Raw genomic sequence first — 23,557 nt, 5'->3', positions numbered from 1 at the left:
AAGTTTCATTAAACGAGCATATCAAGGCAATGATGTGACATTGTGCATCATTAGCCCACAAAGAAAACATCTCCAATTTCTTTGTGATAGTGGACAATCGAGGAACATGCATTGTGCTCATTGAGCGAGAAGGTACTGTACACTGGTCGTGCGCATACACCGTATCAATAATCTCTTTGTTATGTATATGCATCATTGTGCTGACTTAAAACTCCCTTAAGCGAATCACATTTCCCCAAAGAGATGAGCACATCTCATAGATAGATAGATACCTTGGGAAGTGTTGCAGTGCCAAGGTATGCAGTCATAAACTTAATTCTTTAAGTTGTGAGGGAACACTTCATTCATTTAAGAAGAGAAGAGAAGAGAAGAGAAGCAAAGTATTTTTGTTTGTGGTGTGTTATATATACATATATACATATAAGTACATATAAGTACGTAATATACTCGAATGCATCGGCAAACATTCCTTTTATACGAATGAAAACGAATGCACATGTTATCAAAACATTCTTATGTTTTCTTTTTTATACTTTTTACCTTAACGTTCTTGGCTTAAAAAAAAATTTACCTTACAATAAATAAATAATGAATACAAAAGTATGGTATTTACCATACGTTGATGGTGTTTAACATATTCGGAATGATTGAAACATTCGCGAATGCGAAAAATGCAAAGTATGGTTCATATTATGTATGTATGTAATAATGTATATATAGTAGGGAATTGTGTGAACGTGCCGCAACGGAATCGAGCCGAATGCTCTGCATATCATAAATCGCAATTAAATCCCTGCAGCCCTCACGTCCGCGCAGAAGAACCAAAAACCCAAACACACAGAGACAGAGACAGAGACAGAGAATCGATCTTCTGCTCCTCTCCTTCCACTGCTCACTCACACACCTTCCATCGCCATAGCTCGCCTTCCCACCATCAAAAATTTTAATCCCCCCCCCCCTTTCTTCTTTCTCTCTCAAGTGATCCGGATATGTGCTTCTCCCTTTCCCTCCCTTTCCTCTCTCTTGGGTCCCCTCGCTCTTGCCAGCTGGAACGTAAAAAACTATTCCATAGCTAACTTACACCGGGAGGAGAAAAGAAAGAACAGGGGAAAAAAAAATAAAAAATGTGGACCTCCTCTGCTTCAGCCATGGAGCCAGACAAGAGAATAGCTAGTAGAGGCAAGGAGCCCTCTCGCCTAAAGACCCATTGGGACTATGTTCTTGAAGAAATGGCATGGCTTGCCAAGGTAAAATTCTCTCTCTCTCTCTCTCTCTCTATCCATCTTCTCATGTATATGTATTTCCCTTCTCTATTTTTTTTTTCTTGCTTTTGTATTGATGTAAATACACCCTATAACCCCATTAAGAAATGCTTCGACTTGCAAAGGTATTTCCTTTTCTCTCCATCTTTTCTATATTATTGCCTCTCTATTGATGCCCTTGAAGAAATGGCATGCTTAGTTAATGTCTCCGTTTCTCTCTTTCCTTTTATTTATTTTTGCTCCTAAATTAATGCTGAGGCATGGGGTTTTCTAGAAGTACATTAGCACATCAGAGGAGAATGTGGTTAAATTGGTACACTATTTTGTGTAGGATTTCGAGAGCGAGAGGAAGATGAAGATTAGCCAGGCCAAGAAGATAGCAGTGAAGGTCTGCAAAAGTGGGCTCTCAACCGAATCCAAAGGACTCCGACGCCAAAAGGTGCACATTGTTTGTTTGTTTGTGAGGGAGCGAGAGAGAGCTCTTTTAATTTGCCAAGATGGCACTTGAAACTGAATGAGAGATAAAATCTCAAAATGTTGTCTTATCTCGGAGAACAACTAATCAAAATAACTCTAAACTACATTAGAAAGTCGACCTGAGATACCAGATATCCCCATTAGCTAATCTTGAACTTTGTGAGCTTAGATGAGCTAAAGCATCTGCTTTTGAAATATCTCCAACATGGGGCAATCCCAAGATGGAGAGGTCTTCAAAGTGAGGGAAGAACTTCCGCAATTGGGTGATAATGAATGACCTTGATTAGTCGATAACAAGGATGATGGAGTCATAGCTATGTGCATGACAAAATTCCATAATGACCTATGAGACTAGAGAAGTAACATCCAATGATGCCTCTGGTGTAATGCCTTGACATCCAGAAAAATACAAAAAAGAAATTGTATGGAGCTTTAGGAGCTTTTCATAAACAGATTTCTTCAACAGGGTCCTCCCTCCACACTGGGTGGGTGGGGTTGATGTGTAACCTAATGCTGGTGAGGCAGATATCAATTCATCCCTTAGCTTGCTTGTGCTAGTGCTAATCACTCAAGTGAGCTTCACTTAAAAAAACTCTTTCCCTCTCTAATAATTGAGATGCATTGACTGCACTTAAATGACTTAACTAAACTTAACCGTACCTCATTAAAAATAATTATAGTTGGCTGCTGAGGGTTTGGAGCTTTTGGAGTGTACTGGGGGCAGGTGACCATGGATAATTGGTGTAGGTAGGGACATAACAGGGGGATAGTGGGGAGTTGGGGATGTTGAATTGGGCCGGGTTGGTTGATTGAATTTGGGGTTGGTGAGAAAGGTTTTCTTGGCATGTAGCACTGTGGGTCGGGCATGGCATGGTGGGTAATGATTTGTTAATTGCTGAAGGTGTTGGATGTTTAGAGAAGGAAAGGGGCTGTTGTTGGTTATCCAAAGCAAAAATTGATGCAGGGTTATGTTCGAAAGCAGCCTAGGCAGGGAAGAATTTCGCGTCAATCATTGTCTCAAAGTTGCATTGATAGGATGATGGAAGAATTGCAACGCCGCTCCAGAGACTGGTGAGCTTTTGGCAAGTGAGGCTGTTATTTAGGTTGGTTGGGGTACCACCTGTGGGTGGGCTTCGGTTAGGTTATGGGGGTGATTACTGAGGAGGCAGGGTGTGAGGGGTGTTGTTGAGGGGGAAGAGTAGATTGTTGTCGTTGCTTGACATGGATGTGATCTGTCGGGTAGCTTTAATGTACACGTCTTCAAAGATCAAGTAGTGTAGATCACTACCTCACGTTGGTGCACTAAAATTTCTTGAATAGCATCATCCTCAAGGGCATTGGACTAGTTGAGGGAGCTACTGAGTAAACTGAATTCCTCCAATACTCAAGCACCATTCCATGCTTGTTGCTAAGCATGTACAGTCCACACAAACCATATTGGCAAAAAATAGCCATCTTCTTTTCTGAGTGGTTTGGTAGTAAGTTATTTAGTTATTTTGTGCATCTGTGTGAAATTGAAAGCTTTTCGTAGACTCCTGTAATCGATGGTCACCTGGGTGTTCAAGTCGAAGTAGTCTAGAGTGGGGAGTTTGTGGTATGCAGAAGGACAATTCCCTCTAAAAATAGGAAAGGTAATAGCTATGGAAATAGCTCATCTGTCCCTGATAATTTGTCTGTAGAATGGCCTGGATATAGCACAGAGCAAGCCAACTAATGGTTGGAGGTGGGTGATGTAGTGATGAAGTTTCGATGCTTGAATGGAGAGGAAACGTATTTTGTATAGAACACCTATTTCCAGGCTGCTAGGTGAAGCAGGGTTTGGATAGCTATTTCAAGAATGGTCTGAGGTGTTCATGGAGTGCCGAAGAGGTTGATCATGGTCGACACATGTGTTGTATTAGCCATGGCAACCACAGTTGCTTCGGTGAAGGAGTGGGGAGTTTGCGGTATGCAGAAGGACAAGTCGAAGTAGTCTAGAGTGGGGAGTTTGCGGTATGCAGAAGGACAATTCCCTCTAAAAATAGGAAAGGTAATAGCTATGGAAATAGCTCATCTGTCCCTGATAATTTGTCTGTAGAATGGCCTGGATATAGCACAGAGCAAGCCAGCTAATGGTTGGAGGTGGGTGATGTAGTGATGAAGTTTCGATGCTTGAATGGAGAGGAAACGTATTTTGTATAGAACACCTATTTCCAGGCTGCTAGGTGAAGCAGGGTTTGGATAGATATTTCAAGAATGGTCTGAGGTGTTCATGGAGTGCCGAAGAGGTTGATCATGGTCGACACATGTGTTGTATTAGCCATGGCAACCACAGTTGCTTCGGTGAAGGGTGTCCACATGACAGTTAGTTGTTCTAGGCATGGAGAACTGCTGTGTCTTAATTGATTGATATTATTTCTGAGTTCGTCTAGAGTGTGATGCTTTGTTTGCAACTTGCATGATAGTTTATGTGGCCTTAGACCCTGCCTTACATTGTGTTCATAGAAATTGGAAGTATACAAAGATGTTTTATGAGCCAAAAGTGACACTTCAGTAGCATAGTGCATGGTTTGGGAACAGGGTTCCATGAAACAGAGTTCCCTGAGTAAGGAAATGGGGTTGGGTGAACATGTTGATGAAAAACAGGTAGAAATATATTTCCTCTATCGAACGTGCATATTGAAATATGAGAGCTTCAACATGTCTTATAGAAAATCTTAAGCGTTTAAAACATTTAAATAATTTTACAACCTGCCAATAGTAATTGCTAGACATGGTGGAAGAGAGGCAGGAGTGAAAGAGATGGAGGCTGCACTAGGTAGACCGGAGGAGAGAATGGACACTTAAGAACTATGAGAACAAGAAGTATAACAAATAGAGAGGACACTGTAGAGTTGCAATGGTATGCCTCACAGTCTACTTAACATGGAATATGAATATAAGTTGGTGGCACCACCCAACCTTTCCAATGGTGAAGGGAAATGTGGGCTTTGTAATGTTTGTATTTCACATTACATCTTTATGCCTCTGGTTCCGGATTACTGCCTTTAGTCTACTGTTAATTCTGTCTAACCTTTGTTTTTATTGGGAACTTGGAGTTTGTATGATCAACAAAGAGTGTTTCCATTATGTTCCTCATTTTCTCATATATTGGAGAAAAATCTACTTCTGTTTAAAGATATGACGACAATGAAGACCTGATTTTATTTTGTAATGTTCTGTATCAATCAGGAAGAAGAACAACGCATTCGCAGGCTTGCTAGTAACATTGCCAAAGATGTAAAAAAGTTCTGGACGAAGATCGAGAAGCTGGTACAATTTTTTGAGTTCTGTTCTTTGTTTGGCTGAGGGATTTCATAATCTATGAAAGTATTTCCTTACGTGACCGAGAATATTGCAGATACTCTACAAACACCAGTTGGAAGTTGAAGGAAGAAAGAAAAAAGCATTGGATAAGCATCTTGACTTTCTAGTTGGTCAAACAGAGAGGTGCGTTTATTACATTGATTTCTCTTGGTCAAGAGAGGGGTTTTAGTAACCAAATATGGGTATGAAATTTAATGTATGCTTGTTATTATAGATATTCAACCATGCTTGCTGAGATATGGCTGGACACTCCTGCTGAAGAATCACGACCTCCCTCTGCTTCTGGAGATTCAAGAGGTTCGCGGGCAAATCCTTGAAGCATCCATTTCCTTGTAAAAGGTTTATTATGGCTCTCTGGCTAATAAAATCTCACTTGCAGTAGAGAAGATTTCTGGTGTGTCTAAATCACAAGAGATCGATGAAGCTTTGATAACTTCAAATAAGCGACATAGAGAAGAAAGGCTGAACATGAAAGCTGGTGACCACCATGAACTTGCTGAAATTTCTATGATGAAGGCAGAGAAAATTGTAAGTGTTATCAGATATGATTATGTATATTGCCTTTGGTCAAGGGTTAAGTCAAGCTCTATTTCATCTCGGAATCTAGGAAGTTATTGAGAATACTGTAAGAGTTGATTTAGAGGACGATGAAAAAGGAGTTCCATCTCTTAGCAAGAAAGGGAAAAAAGATGAAGATGCTGAATTTCTACTGGAGAACACAGAGGAGACAGTGAGTATTTCAAAGATGTTTGCAAGCTCTATCTTCGCAATGGTGTTCCAATTTTTTCTAATCATGTAACTAGAAAATATTGTTCTTATTTACAGGAAGATGATTTCTCTACTATGGAGGCTGATGAAGCTTTGATAACAGAAGATGAGAGAAAGGAAGAATTGTTAGCTCTTGAAAGAGAGAGCTCTCTTCCGATTGAAGAGATTTTAAAAATGTATAGCTCAAGAAGAGGTTGAATAACTAACCTGACCTTGGTTATTTACTAGAATTTTATTTCAGTTGTGCTTTAATTTTCTGTTATCCGTCTTGACATGTATAGTTTGTTTGTGATATATCCATGATCACACTAGCACAGCACCCCTTCAATGGTATGTTTCTATCGCATAGTAGACAGGGAGTCACATTCATATTTGGTAATTAGTCATACAGCAGCATGATATAATAATAAAGGATAATGTATATCAATAGCGAGTTTCATGTTAACATGAGCCTGTCTAACAAGATATTATCTGCTTTTTGATATGCTAGAAGTCAGCGATGATGAAGTAGAGGACGACGAGGAAGGAGACGAGGATGAAGAAAGTGAGATAGATGAAGGAATGAAAGAGGAAAATGAAGAGAATGGTGAGGAAATAGAAAAAAGTGACAGAGAAGACAATGACGAGGAACCAGAAAATGGTGATGACGAGCATAAACATGAGATAGGTGAGAGGGAGGAGGGAGAGAATGATGATGGAGAGAAGGACGAGGAAGACAAGGACAACTACAATCTTATTGATGCTGCTGAGGCAGCTCAATCTGCTCAACCAACTGGATTTACTTTCTCCACAACTAAGGTGCGCACAAAATTGCCATTTCTTCTGAAGCACTCTCTTCGGGAATATCAGCACATAGGCCTGGACTGGTTAGTCACCATGTATGAGCGGCGTTTAAATGGGATTCTGGCAGATGAAATGGGCCTTGGGAAGACCATCATGACTATAGCTCTGCTTGCTCATTTAGCTTGTGAGAAAGGGATTTGGGGTCCCCACTTGATTGTAGTACCAACAAGTGTGATGCTTAATTGGGAAACAGAGTTGATGAAGTGGTGTCCTGCTTTCAAAGTGCTGACATATTTTGGAACTGCAAAGGAACGGAAAGTCAAGCGCCAAGGATGGTCCAAGCCCAATTCTTTTCATGTGTGCATCACGACATATAGATTGGTTATACAGGATGCAAAAGCTTTCAAACGGAAGAAATGGAAATATCTTATTTTGGATGAGGCTCACTTGATTAAAAACTGGAAGTCTCAAAGATGGCAAACTCTATTGAACTTCAACTCAAAAAGAAGAATACTTCTAACAGGAACGCCTCTCCAAAATGATTTAATGGAACTTTGGTCTCTAATGCATTTTCTTATGCCTCACATATTTCAGTCACATCAGCAGTTTCGAGATTGGTTCAACAATCCCATAACTGGTATGGTAGAAGGTCAAGAGCAGGTTAACAAGGCACTTGTAGATCGCTTGCATAATGTCTTGAGACCATTCATCTTACGACGTCTAAAGCAAGATGTGGAGAAGCAACTTCCAGGAAAGTTTGAGCATGTGATTAAATGTAGGTTGTCCAAGCGGCAGCGAAACTTGTATGAAGACTTCATGGCAAATTCAGATACTCAAGCCACATTATCTAGTGGAAATTTTTTAGGGCTTCTTAATGTATTAATGCAGTTAAGAAAGGTTTGCAATCATCCCGACTTATTTGAAGGTAGACCAATCATCAGTTCCTTCGACATGCCTGGGATTGATCTTCATGTGAGCTCTCTTGTTGCATCAGCCTCCTCCAAGCCTGGAATGTTGGATTTAGTAAAATGGAATCTGTTGCTTACTCAGCTTGAGTTTGAAATGTCAGCATGGGAGGCTGTTGAAGTGAAAAGGATTGCTGTTCCAACATGCTTAATTGAGGAGTTAGGAAATTCTGAAGATGTATCAACTGCAGTACAAACTGGCACTGGCAAAAGCATACTGGAAAACATTTTTTCCGAGGTTCATGATGCTTTGCACCAAGAGAGAAGAGAGGCAAAACGACAGAGGATTGCAGCCTTGGCTTGGTTGAATGCCATGCGATCTAGCAGGACTCCACTTTATGGAAAAGAAGTCATAAATCAAGTTACTGTTCACCATCATCTGTATGATATTCATAAAAGGCTTGCTAATCCATCTCAATCTTTAGAAGTATCGTCTTCTCTTTTAGATGTAATACAGCTGCCATCCACTCGCTGTGAGCTGATGATGGACCTCCTTCAAGCTTTTATATTTGCGATACCCGCTGCACGATCTCTACCCCCTGTTGCATGGTGTAGCCATCCTGCAGCCTGCAATGTCCTCTCAAAGAACGATTTTGACCAGGCCTCCATTGATAAGATCAGCTCATCAATGGGCTTTCTGAGGCCAGTTCTTATTCGCAGCCAGTTATTTTTTCCAGATAGGAAGTTGATTCAGTTCGACTGTGGAAAGCTTCAGCAGCTAGCTGTATTGTTACGCCGCTTAAAATCAGAGGGTCACAGGGCACTGATTTTCACGCAGATGACTAAGATGCTTGATGTTCTAGAGAGCTTTGTCAATCTGCATGGTTATACATATTTGAGACTGGATGGCTCAACAAAACCTGAGGACCGTCAGATTTCCATGCAACGCTTCAATACAAATCCAAAAATCTTTCTCTTTATTCTCTCAACACGAAGTGGAGGTGTAGGGGTGAATTTAGTTGGTGCTGATACAGTGATATTTTATGACAGTGATTGGAATCCAGCTATGGATCAACAAGCTCAAGATCGGTGTCATCGCATTGGTCAAACAAGGGAGGTTCATATTTATAGACTAATTAGTGAAAGCACAATTGAGGAGAATATCTTAAAGAAAGCCAACCAGAAGCGTTTCTTAGATAACCTTGTCATCCAGAGTGGCAGTTATAACACTGAATTTTTCAAAAAGCTTGACCCTTCAGAACTTTTATCTGGTCTGAAGGGGGTAAAAGTTGGGCAACAAGCACTATCAGAATCAACATCAGAGACAAGTGGGGCTGCCCAAGCTCCAGGGCAAGAACTCTCAAATGCAGATGTTGAGGCCGCTCTAAGGATTGCTGAAGATGAGGCTGATTACATGGCTTTGAAGAAAGTTGAACAGGAAGAAGCAGCTGAACACCAGGAATTCACAGAGGAGGCCTATTCTGGTAGGATGGAGGAGGATGAATATGCTGATGATCTGGATGAGGGGAAAGCCACATCCGAGAAAGGCTTGCTGTCCAGTGAACTGCCTAGCAAAATGGACGCTGATGATGCTTCTCATGCAATAACATCTCAGGATATAGGTGCAATAGATGTAGATCTTGATGAAGACATGGATATGCTAGCAGATGTGAAACAAATGGCTGCTGCTGCAGCTGCTGCTGGAAATGGTGGTGTTTCCTTTGATGATCAGCTCTGCCCTACTGAGAAGTATGCCATGCGCTTTCTTGAGGTATGGAACCCTATCGTTGACAAAGTTGCAATTGAAAATGAAGTCGCTTTTCAAGAGACGGAGTGGGAGTTAGATCGATTGGAGACACTGAAACAGGCACAGGAAGCAGAGATAGACGAGGACAACGAACCCCTTATTTATGAAAGTAAGCATGTAACCTGGCCATTATTGTCAGCTGTTAAATGGGTTTTATGCATTGTGTCTGACATAATAAATTTGGTTCCTAGGTTGGGACACTTCCTATGCTGATGAAGCATATCGCCAACAACTTGAAGCTCTTAAACAACAGGTTTGTAAGAAGTGTTTTGGACTTTTACCATTTATCGATTGATCCCACTGAAAATTTTGTTCCCGCATGTGTGCAGGAGTATGAACATCAACTTCAGTTGGAGGAAGAGATGCAGGATATTGAAAGGTAAATGTTATTTTAACAAAACACCAAACTACCATTAACATCTGGATATCTACCTGACTATCCCTAGGTTTTGAGAAAGTATCAGAATACTTCTTTCTAGCAGTAAACTTTGTACTACAGGGGGTATAATGTTCAAAATCTAGGATTATTTGGTGATTACCCAACAAGTTAGGGGGGTGTTGACATTTCTCCAAGATATTATTTGCAGGTCTTTTTGAATTTGGCCAAACATATAAATTAAGATCATGATTGTGCATTGCCGTTTTAAGGAAGGATAGCTTCTCTTATTTAGTTCTGCGTTGTGGGATTTTGTTCTACTAGCTGTGGTTCCATAAGTCGGGCTGATCTAGGTCACATGTTACATGCACTTTACTTATTTGGATTAAAGGTTTGAGTTAAAAAAACACATTTTCCGTGTTTAAGTGTCCATTTGCAACATTACACTAAATGTGAATGTTATGTGTTGCTACATTTTTAGAATTGGTGCTTGTCAAATGGAAGTTGGATAGAAACTTTTGTGTTTACTTGTTATTAATATATTTTAGGGCCCAGTTCCTGGTAATATATTGGTCCTCAAAGATTGTGGAAAAATTAGCCATGTGACAAGTTTTTTGGTTTACAATTTGTACAATGTAGACAATTTCTGATATGCTTCAGCTGTTCTGAACTTCTGAGTATGTATGTATGTCTAATACTTGGTAGAAAGGACAAAGATATTAAACAGTAAAACCTACAATGTAGTTTTCATTGTTGTATGGAGGCTCATGAGCAAGCATGATGGTACTGCTGTAAGCGTGTCATATGTCAGAAATGGTGTTAGATGAAGTATTGAGTTGAATATGCTGCATGCTGAACTATTTTGAAATAGCAATCTTTGATCTCAATATCTGATTTTGTTATGGTTTGAGATATGTCTGTAAAAAGTCTATACAGTTGTTTCATTCAAGCATGTAGACTAACAGCTGTTTCTCACTTTCTTTATTTTATTGATCTGTTTTTAACAGGGAGGATGAAACAGTTGTAACAGATACAGTGAGCTCTGCAGAATTTAGAAGCAAATGGAAGAAAGCCAAGTTTAAATCTCTCAAAGGAGGCGATGTCATCACAAGGGATGAAGAAACAATTGAACTTGAAACTGAGGCCATTGATGATATTGAATGGCAAAGCCCTGTAGGGCTCTTTGCGTCCTTGCCAGACCGTGAAGTTTCTCAAAAGAAAAGAAAATATCTGGAGGAAGAAATCATCAGTGAAAGCCACAAGAAAAAGATGAGGGTGGATTTTTATGGCAAGTACGATATGGGAGAGGAACCTGAAGATGAGAGATCAATGGTGGCACTACTTGATTATCCGTTTCTGGTGTCTGACAGAAAATCTAGTGGTTTTTCAATCACAGCAACACATTCGAGGAATTTGGTGAAGCTTGACAAGGAGAAGAAGAAGGACACATTGAGGTCTGGAGACAAAAATCCTCCTGCAGATCCATGGATGTCAGCTGAGGATGCTGTCTTCTGTGCTGTTGTACATGAATATGGTGGCAATTGGAACCTTGCTAGTGAAACTTTGGCAGGTCTTCCTGACGGTGGTCTATACAGGGGAAGATATAGGAACCCTGCACATTGTAGAGAGCGGTTTCGCCAACTGCTATTCAAATATACATCTATCACCTCTGCATATCCCATGTATGAAAAAAATGGTGCCAGCAATATACCTTTGAAGGTTTCTGAGGTAGCTCCAGCTAAAGACTTCTGTCATGTTCCTCTTGAAATTTCTTGTTACATAACACTTGTTAATCTCAACCCAAAAAAATTTAAATTATTTTTTGGCTACACACTCAGGATCACATCAGTCAGCTTCTTGATGCTGTGAAGGAGCTGCCTGATGATGAATGGTTGCTACAACGACACTTTGTTGCTGCAATCACAAGTACGTGCCTCCACGGAGGGCAGACAACTAAAGCATATAGAAATTCCATTGTAAAGCTTGGAAATTCTCCCCATGGACAATCATTCATACGTCTTCCAAAAGCTTCTTTTTTCTCAAATGCAGATGACCTTGATAAGGTATCTGTAGTAGGGGTTGAGCCTAATAACACTTCACCTTCTATCAGCTTAGTTGCTGCTGCATTAACCGAACAAGAACACATGACAAATAATGGGACTGGTGAAGAAACTGATTTAATTTTGGCAACAAGAGAAACCCCAGTGTATATAGAACCATTGAAGGATAGTGAGGATGATTTTGTGATTGATATTGAGTTTCTGGAGACTGATAACTCAGACCTTCCTAAGTCTGTCCAGATCACAGCACCAAACTCCTCTTCTTCAAGTAGTCGCTATCATCAAGATACAACATTGAAAACTTTTATCCGTCGATTTGCCAAAGTTCTTAGCGATCAACGATACAGGTATATTGATTGTTTTATTCATCTCTGTTGTTTTTATTTCCATCTCAGAATTCCTGAAGTATGTCTATGCTGTTGCCCTGTGATATTCACAGTTTTCAAAGAAAAAGAAAAACTAGAACTAATAACACCAAGGATACAACATAGTGTTCACCCATAATTTTGTAATCAGCCTCTCCTTTAGATATTCAGAGTTCTTTTGAGGCGAAGGAGGTGTTTTTGACAGTAAGAAGAGAACAAGAAACCAGTATCATTCTAGTTGTGGTTGCAATTTTGGATTCTAGGAAAGTACATGTGTTCCCTTCAAATCAGACCTTTGGAATCATCAACAATGGATGAACATTGATATATTACATTTTTCTTGTTTTTTGGTCCCTCTATCGACCTAGATTCAACATTTGTAGTTTCAAACTTGTTTCTTAAGCATTCTCTGATTCCTAACGTTGTTTATGCAATATCAAATTTATTGTGCTTCTTTATCTCCATCAAATATTACCACCTTATCCTTATTGTTCTTCTCTACTTTAATCCCATATGAACAACTCTACACAACTTTTTAACCTCCTCAATCAACAATTTACTAACTAGTAGTAATAGCTAGTCAACATATTGTAAGCAATGTACAGTTTTATTGATCAACAATTACCATAGCTAATCAAAATTTGGTGTGCAATGTAGAAATTTATTGACTCAATCAAGTTATGCATGTATAATCCATGCTTATGAATCATGATAAACATGTGCAACTTGGGTTATTTTGAAATGCTTCATAAATTCAAGGCCTTCCAATATATGTCATATTATCCATATTTGGATGTTCCTATGCTGTAAAACTATTAGAACACCTCTTGATTTTTTGAGCATAATGCTTCTTACGACCTAATCTAATGTCTGTGGTCAAGTATTTTTTTAATCCTATGATTGATTTTCCATTGATATCCATCTGTTTTAATCATCAGAAGAATTTTTAAAGCTAGAGTCAAATAAGCAAGATCTTTTTGTTAAGAACCTTTCTCTGTCTCTGTCTTGAGCTACATAAAAAAAATAAGAACAGGATTTGAGAATTTTGTTTTCCTCTTCCTTATCTTGGAATAAAATGTGTGGGTGTAAGGTTCTCAGAACATTACAGCTGTGTTATTTTTTGGTAAAAAGTAAAGAAAATTTATAGATTCTTTTCTCTAAAACCTTTTGCTTTCTTATAATGGCAGGTTGGCTTGTAAGATGAGTGCGGAAGGAGAATGTAAAGAGTGGGCTGCAGCTGCTGGTAAGGGTCTGGGAGTTGTGGGAGATCATAAATTACTACATGGTTCAGGAAAGAGACGAGTTAACGATTCAGGGAAAGCTACAGACGTAAAGAAGCCGGGAAAGAAAAAGAAAGACAAACGTGGAGACGTAAGCAAAACAGATGTAGGCCACTTAGACCCCACCCGTTTTAATGTGGTATCTGAAACTCCGAGAGAACTCCAATGTCCTGACACTGTGGTCGAGAAGGGATCCACTCTCGTAAACCACGGCAATGTCATGATGGCTGCTGAAGTCAATGATGCATCTGGTGAAATGGTGGGCCATAATTCATTAGATCACAGAATATTAGGAAAGCATTCACACGAAGGCATAGACACTATGCCACCAGAGTCCCGTATCACTGCTGATCTGCAAGATGACCGGAGTTTCACAGGTATATCGGGGTGTGAGAGAATGTCAGCATCTTACAAGTACGTGTCACAAGCTGTGGAAAGAGCATTGGTGAGTGATCCGAGAAAGGTTAAGTTTAGGGATAGTGAAGGTGATGATGAAGCAATGGTGGATCACCATGAAAGGCTTGGTGAAGAATCTGATATCCCATGCATTATAAAGGATGATGTGGATGATGATGATGATGATGATGATAATTGTAACGATGATGCCAGACATTTACTTACACATGTAAGTGGGAGCTTACAAACAACTGAACCTCAGGTGCCACCATGGGAACTTGAATCATCAGTAGGAATGCATCCTGTGAAGGTTTCTTCACTGAGTGTTGATGGTCGACCTATGATTGATAATTTCTTCCCAAGCCCTCTTCCAGTCCCCCCTGATCTGCAAATTTCTCAAGAAAATGATAATGTTATTGAGCTCTCCACGACTGCCAGTATCTGAATTATATATAGGTTTTGCTTCAGTTTACATCCCAACAATCAAATACTTTACACTTGGGTTCAGATCAAATCATTCTTCCTTTAGAAGGGTTTCTAAAGAACTCGTCAACAATGATCGATATCCGGGGTTTCAGTTGAAAACCCTTTCTCTCTATCTTTACTACCTTTCGAAAAGTTAAGTGAAACTCACATTCCACAAGGATCTATGTTCTGAATTGTATTAACCCCATGGTTCGTTCGATTATTTTTCATGTTCAAATTGTAACCATAGTAACAATTTTTTTGGAGATTAAATTTTCTTCCCCAACAAATATGTTAATTTGTTGTGCTGTTGATGATGATAAAGCTGTGAGTTGCTGAGGTTATGATTCTCAGACTGTATCAAGACTCTGATATGCTGTTCATTGTGTTGTATTCGAGTTTCACACAATGTGTTACAAAGGATGTGAATGACGTATATTCTGAGTCCGCTTTTGCCATGTCAGTATTCCTTAAATCTTGATGTTTTCAGGCCTGGGATTCGAAATGACACCAAAAAATTCAGTTGCTTAATCGAGTGTGTCATTAAAGCACATAACCTTTTCTAAGGGTAATGAGAGTCTTTGTTATGTATTCTATTAGTAACTGGACGACCAAGTCATGCTTTGGACAGCAAGAAAATTGGATGTAAGAGAGCTTTTTTCTTTGGGAAAAGTTTTTTATGGCTAAGTTGCCAGATGACATGCATATATTTGGGGAAGAATTTAGTGTTTATTTGACCTTCAAGATTTGACATATATGATTATGATTGGCATCTATAAATATGGATTGTGTTTTGATCCAATCGTAGTAAATCAAGAGAGCTTCATTGATGAGATTACACAATTTTTTGTTATTGATGAGATTACAGCAGGAGCTTCATCATTTCATTAAGCGAGTCCTTACTCATTTACAGTATTGACAACGAAAGAATGACTTATGAGCATTATGATGCCAATGATACTCACACAGAATAAAGACAATAGTAGATTTTGGGTGCACAAGTTTTTGTAATAGATGAGGTTATTGTAGGAGCTTTATCATTTCATTGAGCGAGTCGTTTTTCAAGATTTACAGTATTGACAACGAAAGAATGACTTAAGAGCATTATCATGCAAATAATACTCACTAAAAATAAAGGTGGATAACTATTAGTGAAAATTTGTGGATAGTTTTTAATTCACCACCACTCACCATCTTCAGTTAGTAAGTAGACATTCATTAATGTTTTTCTTTGAAAGTCATGTAATTAGTAATAGAGTAATATTGAATATTTAGTTTGTGGAATTCTTGGATATTTCTAAGCTTAGATGACCAAAATGGCACTTTGATTGCCTTTTTTTAAGGGTGGTTGGGTGGGTTCGTAGATCCATCAATCGTGTGACATAGAAGCCTAAAACCTACAGATTAATGTGAATGACAACATTGAGCTATGAGAGAGGAATTCGTTATCCTAAATGAATTACACTAGTTACAATAATATTAGATTTGGTTGCATTTTTTGCACAAACATCTAGATACAAGTCCATAGACATTATCTACATATATGAAAATTAAAACTTGCACTACTAACTTGTGTTGGAGAACCATCTTGACGTCAACCCTACATGAAACTTGTGTGGAAATCGTATAAGTAACTATATTGTATTGCTTGTTACCGATTGTAAAGAATAATCCAATCAATATTTGTTTTGCCTAATTGAAGTTTCACTCATGCAAGTTTCTATCTACCCATAGTCAAGACTTGAAACAAAGAAAAAGGGGACAAACATGACCATATAAATGCCTAAATAACACATATAATTGGGAGAAAAGGGACTAATCTGGCACATGCATTCAACTAACACAAATAATTGCTCGAGGCAAGACTAACCAAGGGCATATGAATAATGAAGACATAGGGGCATTTACAGAAATAAAGAACAACTCAAGGGTATATCAAGGTTCTTCCCTTAAAACCATGTACCTATAAAACCAAGTCATTAGAAATTGTAGTGAGGATCCAAGGAATAATAATGCCATGGTGCTTTAGATATCAATACCTCTTGGGTCCAACTAGAGGGTACGCTAGATGCAAACTTCCAATCACCATCAATGCCACATGTAAAAGGCTCATGCACATGAATACAAAAGAAAAAACACGACATTGGGTCATTATTTGAAGGGTTATCTTAGATGCAAAGTGGCCCCGAGAGACAAACTCTAGCATAGGTAGAGGACTATAGATCAGAGGCCAAGTTGCAAACTATCATTAAACTATGTATTCAATGGAGAATAACAATTATCTCATATGGGTATGGTATAATAAAGTCTAACCGTGACACTTGGTCACATAAATTTATTTTTACAATTACATAATATAGAGAGAAAATTGGGCATGAAATTTCAGATATGGACCACTCAAAATTTCTAGTTAGTCCAGACTCTACACTATCTATGCATGTAGTAGTACTTTGCAACCTCATGTTCTCTATGGCTGTTGGTTTAAAATGAGGAAAACTTGTGCGTTTTTTCAAGTTATTTAAACAACCTCAAGTACAAACTTATAGTTTGGAAGCTGGCAACTTAGATCCCATTATGCATCATCGTACTTGGGAATCAAACCCAAGATCAATGATTTGATGATCACTTATTCAAGGCTCGATTAAACAATTCCATATTCTATTTGTCAAAAAACAATCAAAATAATAAAGAAAGCTTAGAAAGCTAAGAAAGACATATTAAAGTTTGTCGAGAGTTCTAACCCTACAAAAGTCAATTGTGAGACAAAAAAGCATTTGAGACTTGAATGGTGATAAAAATATAGAATTGGGTGCATGCATGGTATCGACATGAGTCAAGTCTCTTATCACATCCCTTACATTTGCTCTTTTTATTTCTGAAGATTTTCAATATCTTATTTATGCACTAGTTGTATAAACTTTGTAGTCAGTTTTCCACCCATCTAGTGTTTTTTTTATCCACATCCCAAGATTGAAATGCATTAACTCGATGAAAATTTAATTCATTGCAGTTGTTGGTGGTAATTGAATATAATATAATATGGTTTCATCTCCATTGTCTATTGTATGTGATGTCCATTGTATGTGATGTTTTATGCATTTATATGTACAATCAATCACCCCTAGAATTGGAAGGGTGTGCAAAAACAATGTTGTGCGCGTTGTTTCTATAGGAAGGCTATAAGAAAATGGTGCATTTCTTTCAACTTGGCATTACAAAGGTAAACATCATCTTCACATTCAAAATCCGTACAAAAATTGGTCTTCCAACACATAAGTTTACCACCGTTTTTACACTACAAAGGCAATTAATTGGATAATCAACAATTGAAGCATCATAACATGTAGATCCATTTCACCTATGGCCATTACTTAAACGTCCAAGAGTTGGGGTATTCTGTTTTTTCTCTTTTAGAAATGTCCAAGAAGTTAGTGTATTTTGATGATTTCCACAGCTCTAATGCAATGATAGATATCTAAGCTCTCTATTCAATTCCAATCAATCTTGTCATGAAGAACCTTACGAAAGAAGTTTGCAAGCATTGTTACGCAATTGGAATTATGTTAGTAGCCCCTTCCTCCCATTTGAAGCATCTCACATAACTTTTATGATTGAAGGAGAAAAAACATATAAACATTTTAGTCGATTCCATGATCTTCATAGATGCTTGAAAGATTTCGAGGTTTTGAAGAATTTGGGTCCTCTTAAAAAATGCATAACATTGCGCTTATGGTAGCATTAAGTGTATGCCATATATTTGCCAACCACGTGAAAACCAACTTTAATGTATAATTGTTCCAAGACACACATGTTGACGTAAAAAGAGGGGCATCACGCATGATTAGGTTAACAATTGGTTCTATGAGATACTTGGTTTTGCTTAAAACACATTTATGTTTATCATTGGGGAAAACATATGGCTTCAGACAAATGTCATGTCATGAAAATGTTCGACTATTGCCTCATGGACATTGAAATGTTATGCAAGTAGGCCCCATCTCCCAAAACGATTCTAGAGTAACGTAAACGATGAGAAAGGTTTGTATGGTTTTGTGGTTACATTAGCTACCATGGGGTATAAAAGCGTTGTGCCATTAACACTAGGCTCAAGTAGGCAAATGTCTAGCTTATCCAAATTGTGCTTGTTCTTTCCCGAAATTGTCGGCTCAAATCCACACCATATTCCTCTCACATTAGGGATTTTTATTATTATCTCATATTCTTTCAGAGATTTTGTTTATTTGCAACCGGATTCTCCAATTGATTGTTGGGTTTCTTTATTATTTTCTTATGGGCATTGATTATTATACAAGACCAAAGTTACTCCATTAGCTTTTATTATTTTCAAATAGTATTTTACTTCTTACAAGAAGCATCAAAATAGTGCACAAAGTCATAGTTTGACACAAACGTTATCCGAATGGATCACATTTATGGAACAATATTATGTTAGTTTGGAGTGATTATTACATCTTACATCAACACAACATTTGTGCCACCTTGGCACTCTCTTCAAGTTAGATAAAATGGAAGCAAGTTACCCCAACTCCAAATGAGAATGTTGTTACATGCACTTAATAAACAAATACAAGGTATTGGGTGCTCTATTTCAAGAGATAAATCCAAGCAACATAAGGATTATCAAAAGGACACATGCACATTAATGACTATTACAATTGAGATAAAGATATGAGTAGTCTTATAGTCGAGGAAGATCCAATGGTTTACATGTTCTACTTTGTTCACATGATTGTGAATGAGCTTACATCAAAGAGGCGAAAAACACTAGAAACAATGGCTGTGCTATGTAGTATATTGCACACTTTTGATGAATTAGGAGATTCGTCTCAAAGGCTCTACAAATTTGGTCATATTATACTAAATGTCATTGAAAAATTTACAACCGCACCCAAAATTGCATTCATTGGATTTAGGGGCTTCACTTTATATAAATCTATTTAAATCATGACTACATTCAAGGATTGGTTAGAAATCCCTGGTCCAATAAACACCATGGGAATTAAACATACCCTTTTTTTATGCAATCTATTAATCTCCCTTTTTTGTTACATTCTTTGCATAAAAGGGAGTCCTCTACATGCAAAGAATGTATTAAAAAGGACCTTAAGTTGAACCCAAAGAATGGGATTAACATTTCATAGTGAACACTTGACACTTGACACATGATTATGATAGACATTGTAGGAAAAGCCCCCAAACACATGTTAATAATAGAATCTTGTAGGAAAAACTAAACCATGTTATCAAAAGGTGGAAAATGAAGCCAACAAATTTCTTGTACTCAAGTCATGCTCCATAGGTTGATGCCAATTATGGGGCTTCAATAACCCACATCATACAAGTAAGCCCACATCAACCAAATTGTTAAGAGTATGTTATATCATGGGTGATAATGCATGATAAGAGTTTTGTTATATCATGGGGCTCCTATCCATGATGTACATAGTTTGGTTCATGTAGTAAAACATCAAGGTTTGTTAACTTGTATTTATTTATTGTTTTGTCATACCTAGTTTGGTTTCCCTTCTTTGTGCTTTGCTCTCTTCTGAACATTCTTCCACTTATTTGTCTTTACATATTCCATATATAAATTTGCATTATGATCCAGAGTCTGTAACATCACATCTCTTTAGCGGTGATATGTGACAAGATCGTCCATATACTTTTTCATAGAACACAATGGCGACTGACATATACTGAGTCCCACGATTCTCACATGTTTCATGATCCTTTTGATGTGTCGCGACTGGGTTGCGGACAAGGTTTCCATATGTGATCACATTGAGGTCATGGTTTGATAGTCTCAATTTTCGTGAAGCTTCGGAACTCGAGATGAGGTCAACCATGTGGTTAGTAAGCCCATTTGCACCTCATTTATGAACTCCCTAACATTGCATGGCAATCAATAGGAGGAACAACAGTGGCCTTGCCTAATCTTGAGTTGCGCTACGAGAGTGAATTGTTTTTTGTTTACCTCATGATTTAAGAGTTGACTATATATGAAACAAAGGAAATGACCTTTGTCTCAAATATCCCTTTATTTAAAGAGGTAACAAATTAAGCACACGCAACAAAAGATAAAAGATAAAAGATAAAAGATAAAAAATAAAATAAAATAAAATAAAATAAAAATAAAAATAAAAATAAAAATAAAATAAAAAATAAAAAAATATAAAAGAAAATAAAAAATGTAAAAAAAGCTATATTTTAATTTTATTTGAGCAAATAAGAAACTGCCATGTGAAAAGATTCCAATCATCAAATGGGACCCATCCTTTTAGAAAGAGAAAATAAAAATAAAAAACAAAAGAAAAAAGGAAAAATAAAAAAAAGAAGAACAGAAGAACAGAAGAACAGAAGAGAGAGTATTATCTCTAATTAAAAATAAACGAAAAAACAAAAACATGAGAAAAGAAGAAGAAGAAGAAGACAAGACAAATAAAAGAAAAAGCAAAATAAATAAATAAATAGACTTCCAATTTCACGCTCCTTGCTTTTTGCCTCTTGCTTTCATCTCCTTTCCTATTCTGTGTGTTTAGTTGCTGCTCAAACTGAAGAGGGAGAGCTACAACATAACATAATACATATATATATATACAATACATACATTTATAGTCACAAAGAGAGAGAAAGAGAGAGAGAGAAGAATAATACAAATAGGTTAGACAGACCCAATCTCATTAGAGAGGTGAGCTTTAATCTTATTGGGAGAAACCCTAAGAAAACAAAGACCCCGGTTGATTCATCTATCTATGGGGAAACTACTAAGGCTCAAATTACCCCACATTCTTATGCACCATTCCAATTGGTTCCATAATAAGCTCAATCACATTAATGGCCGTGGTGGGAATGATTGCCCTCATAAGAATGATGGAGTTGAGCTAGATGCAGATGGTTTCTCTAGTAATTCTAGTAACAATACTAATGATATGGAGCACAATGCTAATTATGTTGTTAATCATACAATTAGCTTACAACAAACAAACCCTAGTGTTTATGTTCCTAGTGTCACTTCTACTAGTACCACTACTTCCACTACTAACTCATCATTCCTAACATTACCTATAACTAGTACAAATCAACCTACCCATACTAATAATAGTCATTCACCCCCACAACAATGTTATATGATGAATCGTAGTACCTCCCATTCGGGTTCATCACACAATCCCATTATGGCTCCTCGTCCTAGTCGGGATAGTTACTTGGATGTGCAAGAATTGAAAATGAGGCTCGAGGCATTAAGCTTGGAAGGTGAGGGGACACGGAAGAAGAAGTACTTACATCCGAGCCCATCCTCCACAATTGCGTTACCGACCCCTACACATCATCCGCGAGGAAGAGGTCCCAAGTTCGATTTATGGCTAGACCATGCCCCAAGGAGGCGTGATGACTTGTCACCTCCAACCACATGTGGAGATACTTTCTATGAAGAAAATATCTTGCTTAAAGAAGGTAATCATAACCTTAATCATCATAATAGTACTATTACAAATAGTTATAATAATGATGAGGGCATGATGGGTACATCTAGTGTGAGGCGAAGTGTTTCATCGTCTAACTCTAGCTCCAATGCTTATAGCAATTATTGGGATAAAGATTTCTCTAACTCTATCACAACTAGTGAAGATAATTGTGGCAACCAAATTATGGAGGGTAAACCTATAGCTTCTAGTAGGATGAGGAAATGTAAGTCACTTAATCTAAGAGGCGTTGATAACTCTAACCAATATACATTTTGTGACACTCGGCCACCAACAAACTACAACCTTTTCAAGTTGCTTCGATCGAGAGCTAAAGTAAAACATGGTCGAGACTTGAAGAAACATTATTATGATGTAAATTTAAGCACAACTAATGATTGCCTATATAACAATCCATGCAATAAAAGTTTACCATATAGTAATATTTATCATAGTAGTAATGGTCAATCTAGTTCCTCTACTGCAAAAACCTCAAATTCTAGATTAAAGAAGACTTCATCATTACTTGATCAATATTCGTGTTTACCCCTAGACAATAGAAGGTCATCAGATGTCATCAACAATAATCATCACATGAACTCTTGTGAAACTTCTTCATTGGCTAGGCCATGTGCTAAATCTTCTTCTTCTTCTTCTTCTTCTTCTTCTTCTTCTTCTTATTCCAATCATTCTATTTTGGAACCTATCTCACGGACCATGAAGTCTAGTCTTCATGATGATCATGATAATGAGAACTTAACCCACCATAGAAGCTTGTCCTCCTCCTTCACTAGCAATGATTATATGAATAATAACACTAAACTAAAGATGTACGAAAGTTTGGCTATGGTGAAGAGTTCGTATGACCCTAGTCAAGATTTCAAAGAATCAATGAGAGAGATGATTGTTACCAAGAAGCTTCATAGAATGGTTGATCTTGTGGAATTGCTTCAATGTTACATGGGTTTGAATTCCGACCAATACCACCATACCATTGTCAAGGTTTTCAATGAGGTTTGGTGTGAGCTCTTTGGATAGAAATCATTACCTTAGATTGTTTGGTACAAGTGTTTGGAAATACATGAAATGTAGATCATATTTTGATGACAAAATTCCTTGCTTTGCCAAACTTGGCTCTATATGGTATATGTGAGGCCACATAATGTATACTTTTGTAATTAGCTAACCCAACTCAATTTACATATCAAGTGAGATCTTAAAGTACACTAATCGTCATTCAAGGTGTCTAACTAGAACTAAATCTATTACATGCCAAACTAAATGTATCCACATAGTGAGGTCATGAATGATGACAATAGCGATAATACCCCTTTGAGTGATGTGCTCCTAATTAATCAACACACATTGTTTTTTGCAATGCATGATATTATTGATGGTAGTGGAAACCTAAATTAAGTGATTCACGGGATTACAATAAAGTAACTCAAGTGCTTTAATGTACATTGAAACATCCATTGTATATCGCTCCTTGTTGTGGCTCTTTGCGGGAAATTGGCAAGAACAAGTCCCATATATCGCAAACTGTTGCTTGTGTATCTTAAAAATATCTTTAGTCTCTCTCTCTTGCTTGCCATTGGACTACTAAAGAAAACTTTATTATGTATTCTATCTTCAAAGTGTGTAAGGGCTTGAGTGTGTGAATTCCAACAATAGCGCAAGATAACTATATATCAAACATTTGTTCATACACAAAGAAATGCTTTTCCATCAAGTTTTATTGCTATATATCTGTTGAGAATCAAGCTCAACTTGGTCTAGTGTGT

The 23,557-nt window shown here is 37.7% G+C and overlaps 2 protein-coding genes across 3 annotated transcripts; both read left to right on the top strand.

Annotated features, from left to right (window-relative positions):
- The first annotated feature begins 1,069 nt into the window (after positions 1–1,069).
- On the top strand, positions 1,070–14,579 carry LOC147851116 (protein PHOTOPERIOD-INDEPENDENT EARLY FLOWERING 1-like). 2 transcript variants are annotated; one of them, XM_087335856.1, is made up of 14 exons: positions 1,070–1,247; positions 1,594–1,701; positions 4,950–5,030; positions 5,119–5,207; positions 5,299–5,381; positions 5,467–5,612; positions 5,692–5,814; positions 5,910–6,045; positions 6,343–9,456; positions 9,539–9,600; positions 9,677–9,726; positions 10,731–11,451; positions 11,562–12,130; positions 13,336–14,579. In XM_087335856.1, exons 1-14 carry the CDS (start codon positions 1,125–1,127, stop codon positions 14,267–14,269), a joined length of 6,339 nt encoding a protein of 2,112 aa, XP_087191982.1. In that variant the 5' UTR covers positions 1,070–1,124; the 3' UTR covers positions 14,270–14,579. The 2 variants fall into 2 exon arrangements, with proteins under 2 accessions (XP_087191982.1, XP_087191981.1); XM_087335855.1 differs by having other exon boundaries at positions 5,464–5,612.
- A 6,386-nt stretch (positions 14,580–20,965) lies between these two features.
- LOC147851115 (uncharacterized) lies at positions 20,966–22,811 on the top strand. Its single transcript, XM_087335560.1, has one exon. The coding sequence runs from the start codon at positions 21,063–21,065 to the stop codon at positions 22,809–22,811; it is 1,749 nt and encodes a 582-aa protein (XP_087191686.1). The 5' UTR covers positions 20,966–21,062.
- The last annotated feature ends 746 nt before the right edge of the window (positions 22,812–23,557 follow it).

Source organism: Azolla caroliniana, unplaced genomic scaffold, assembly GCF_043228905.1.
Source record: "Azolla caroliniana isolate FFs.n. ecotype wild unplaced genomic scaffold, voAzoCaro1.0.p SCAF_20, whole genome shotgun sequence".
NCBI lineage: Eukaryota > Viridiplantae > Streptophyta > Polypodiopsida > Salviniales > Salviniaceae > Azolla > Azolla caroliniana.
Note: the sequence above shows the minus strand (reverse complement) of the source record. Positions and strands in the feature narration are given on the sequence as shown.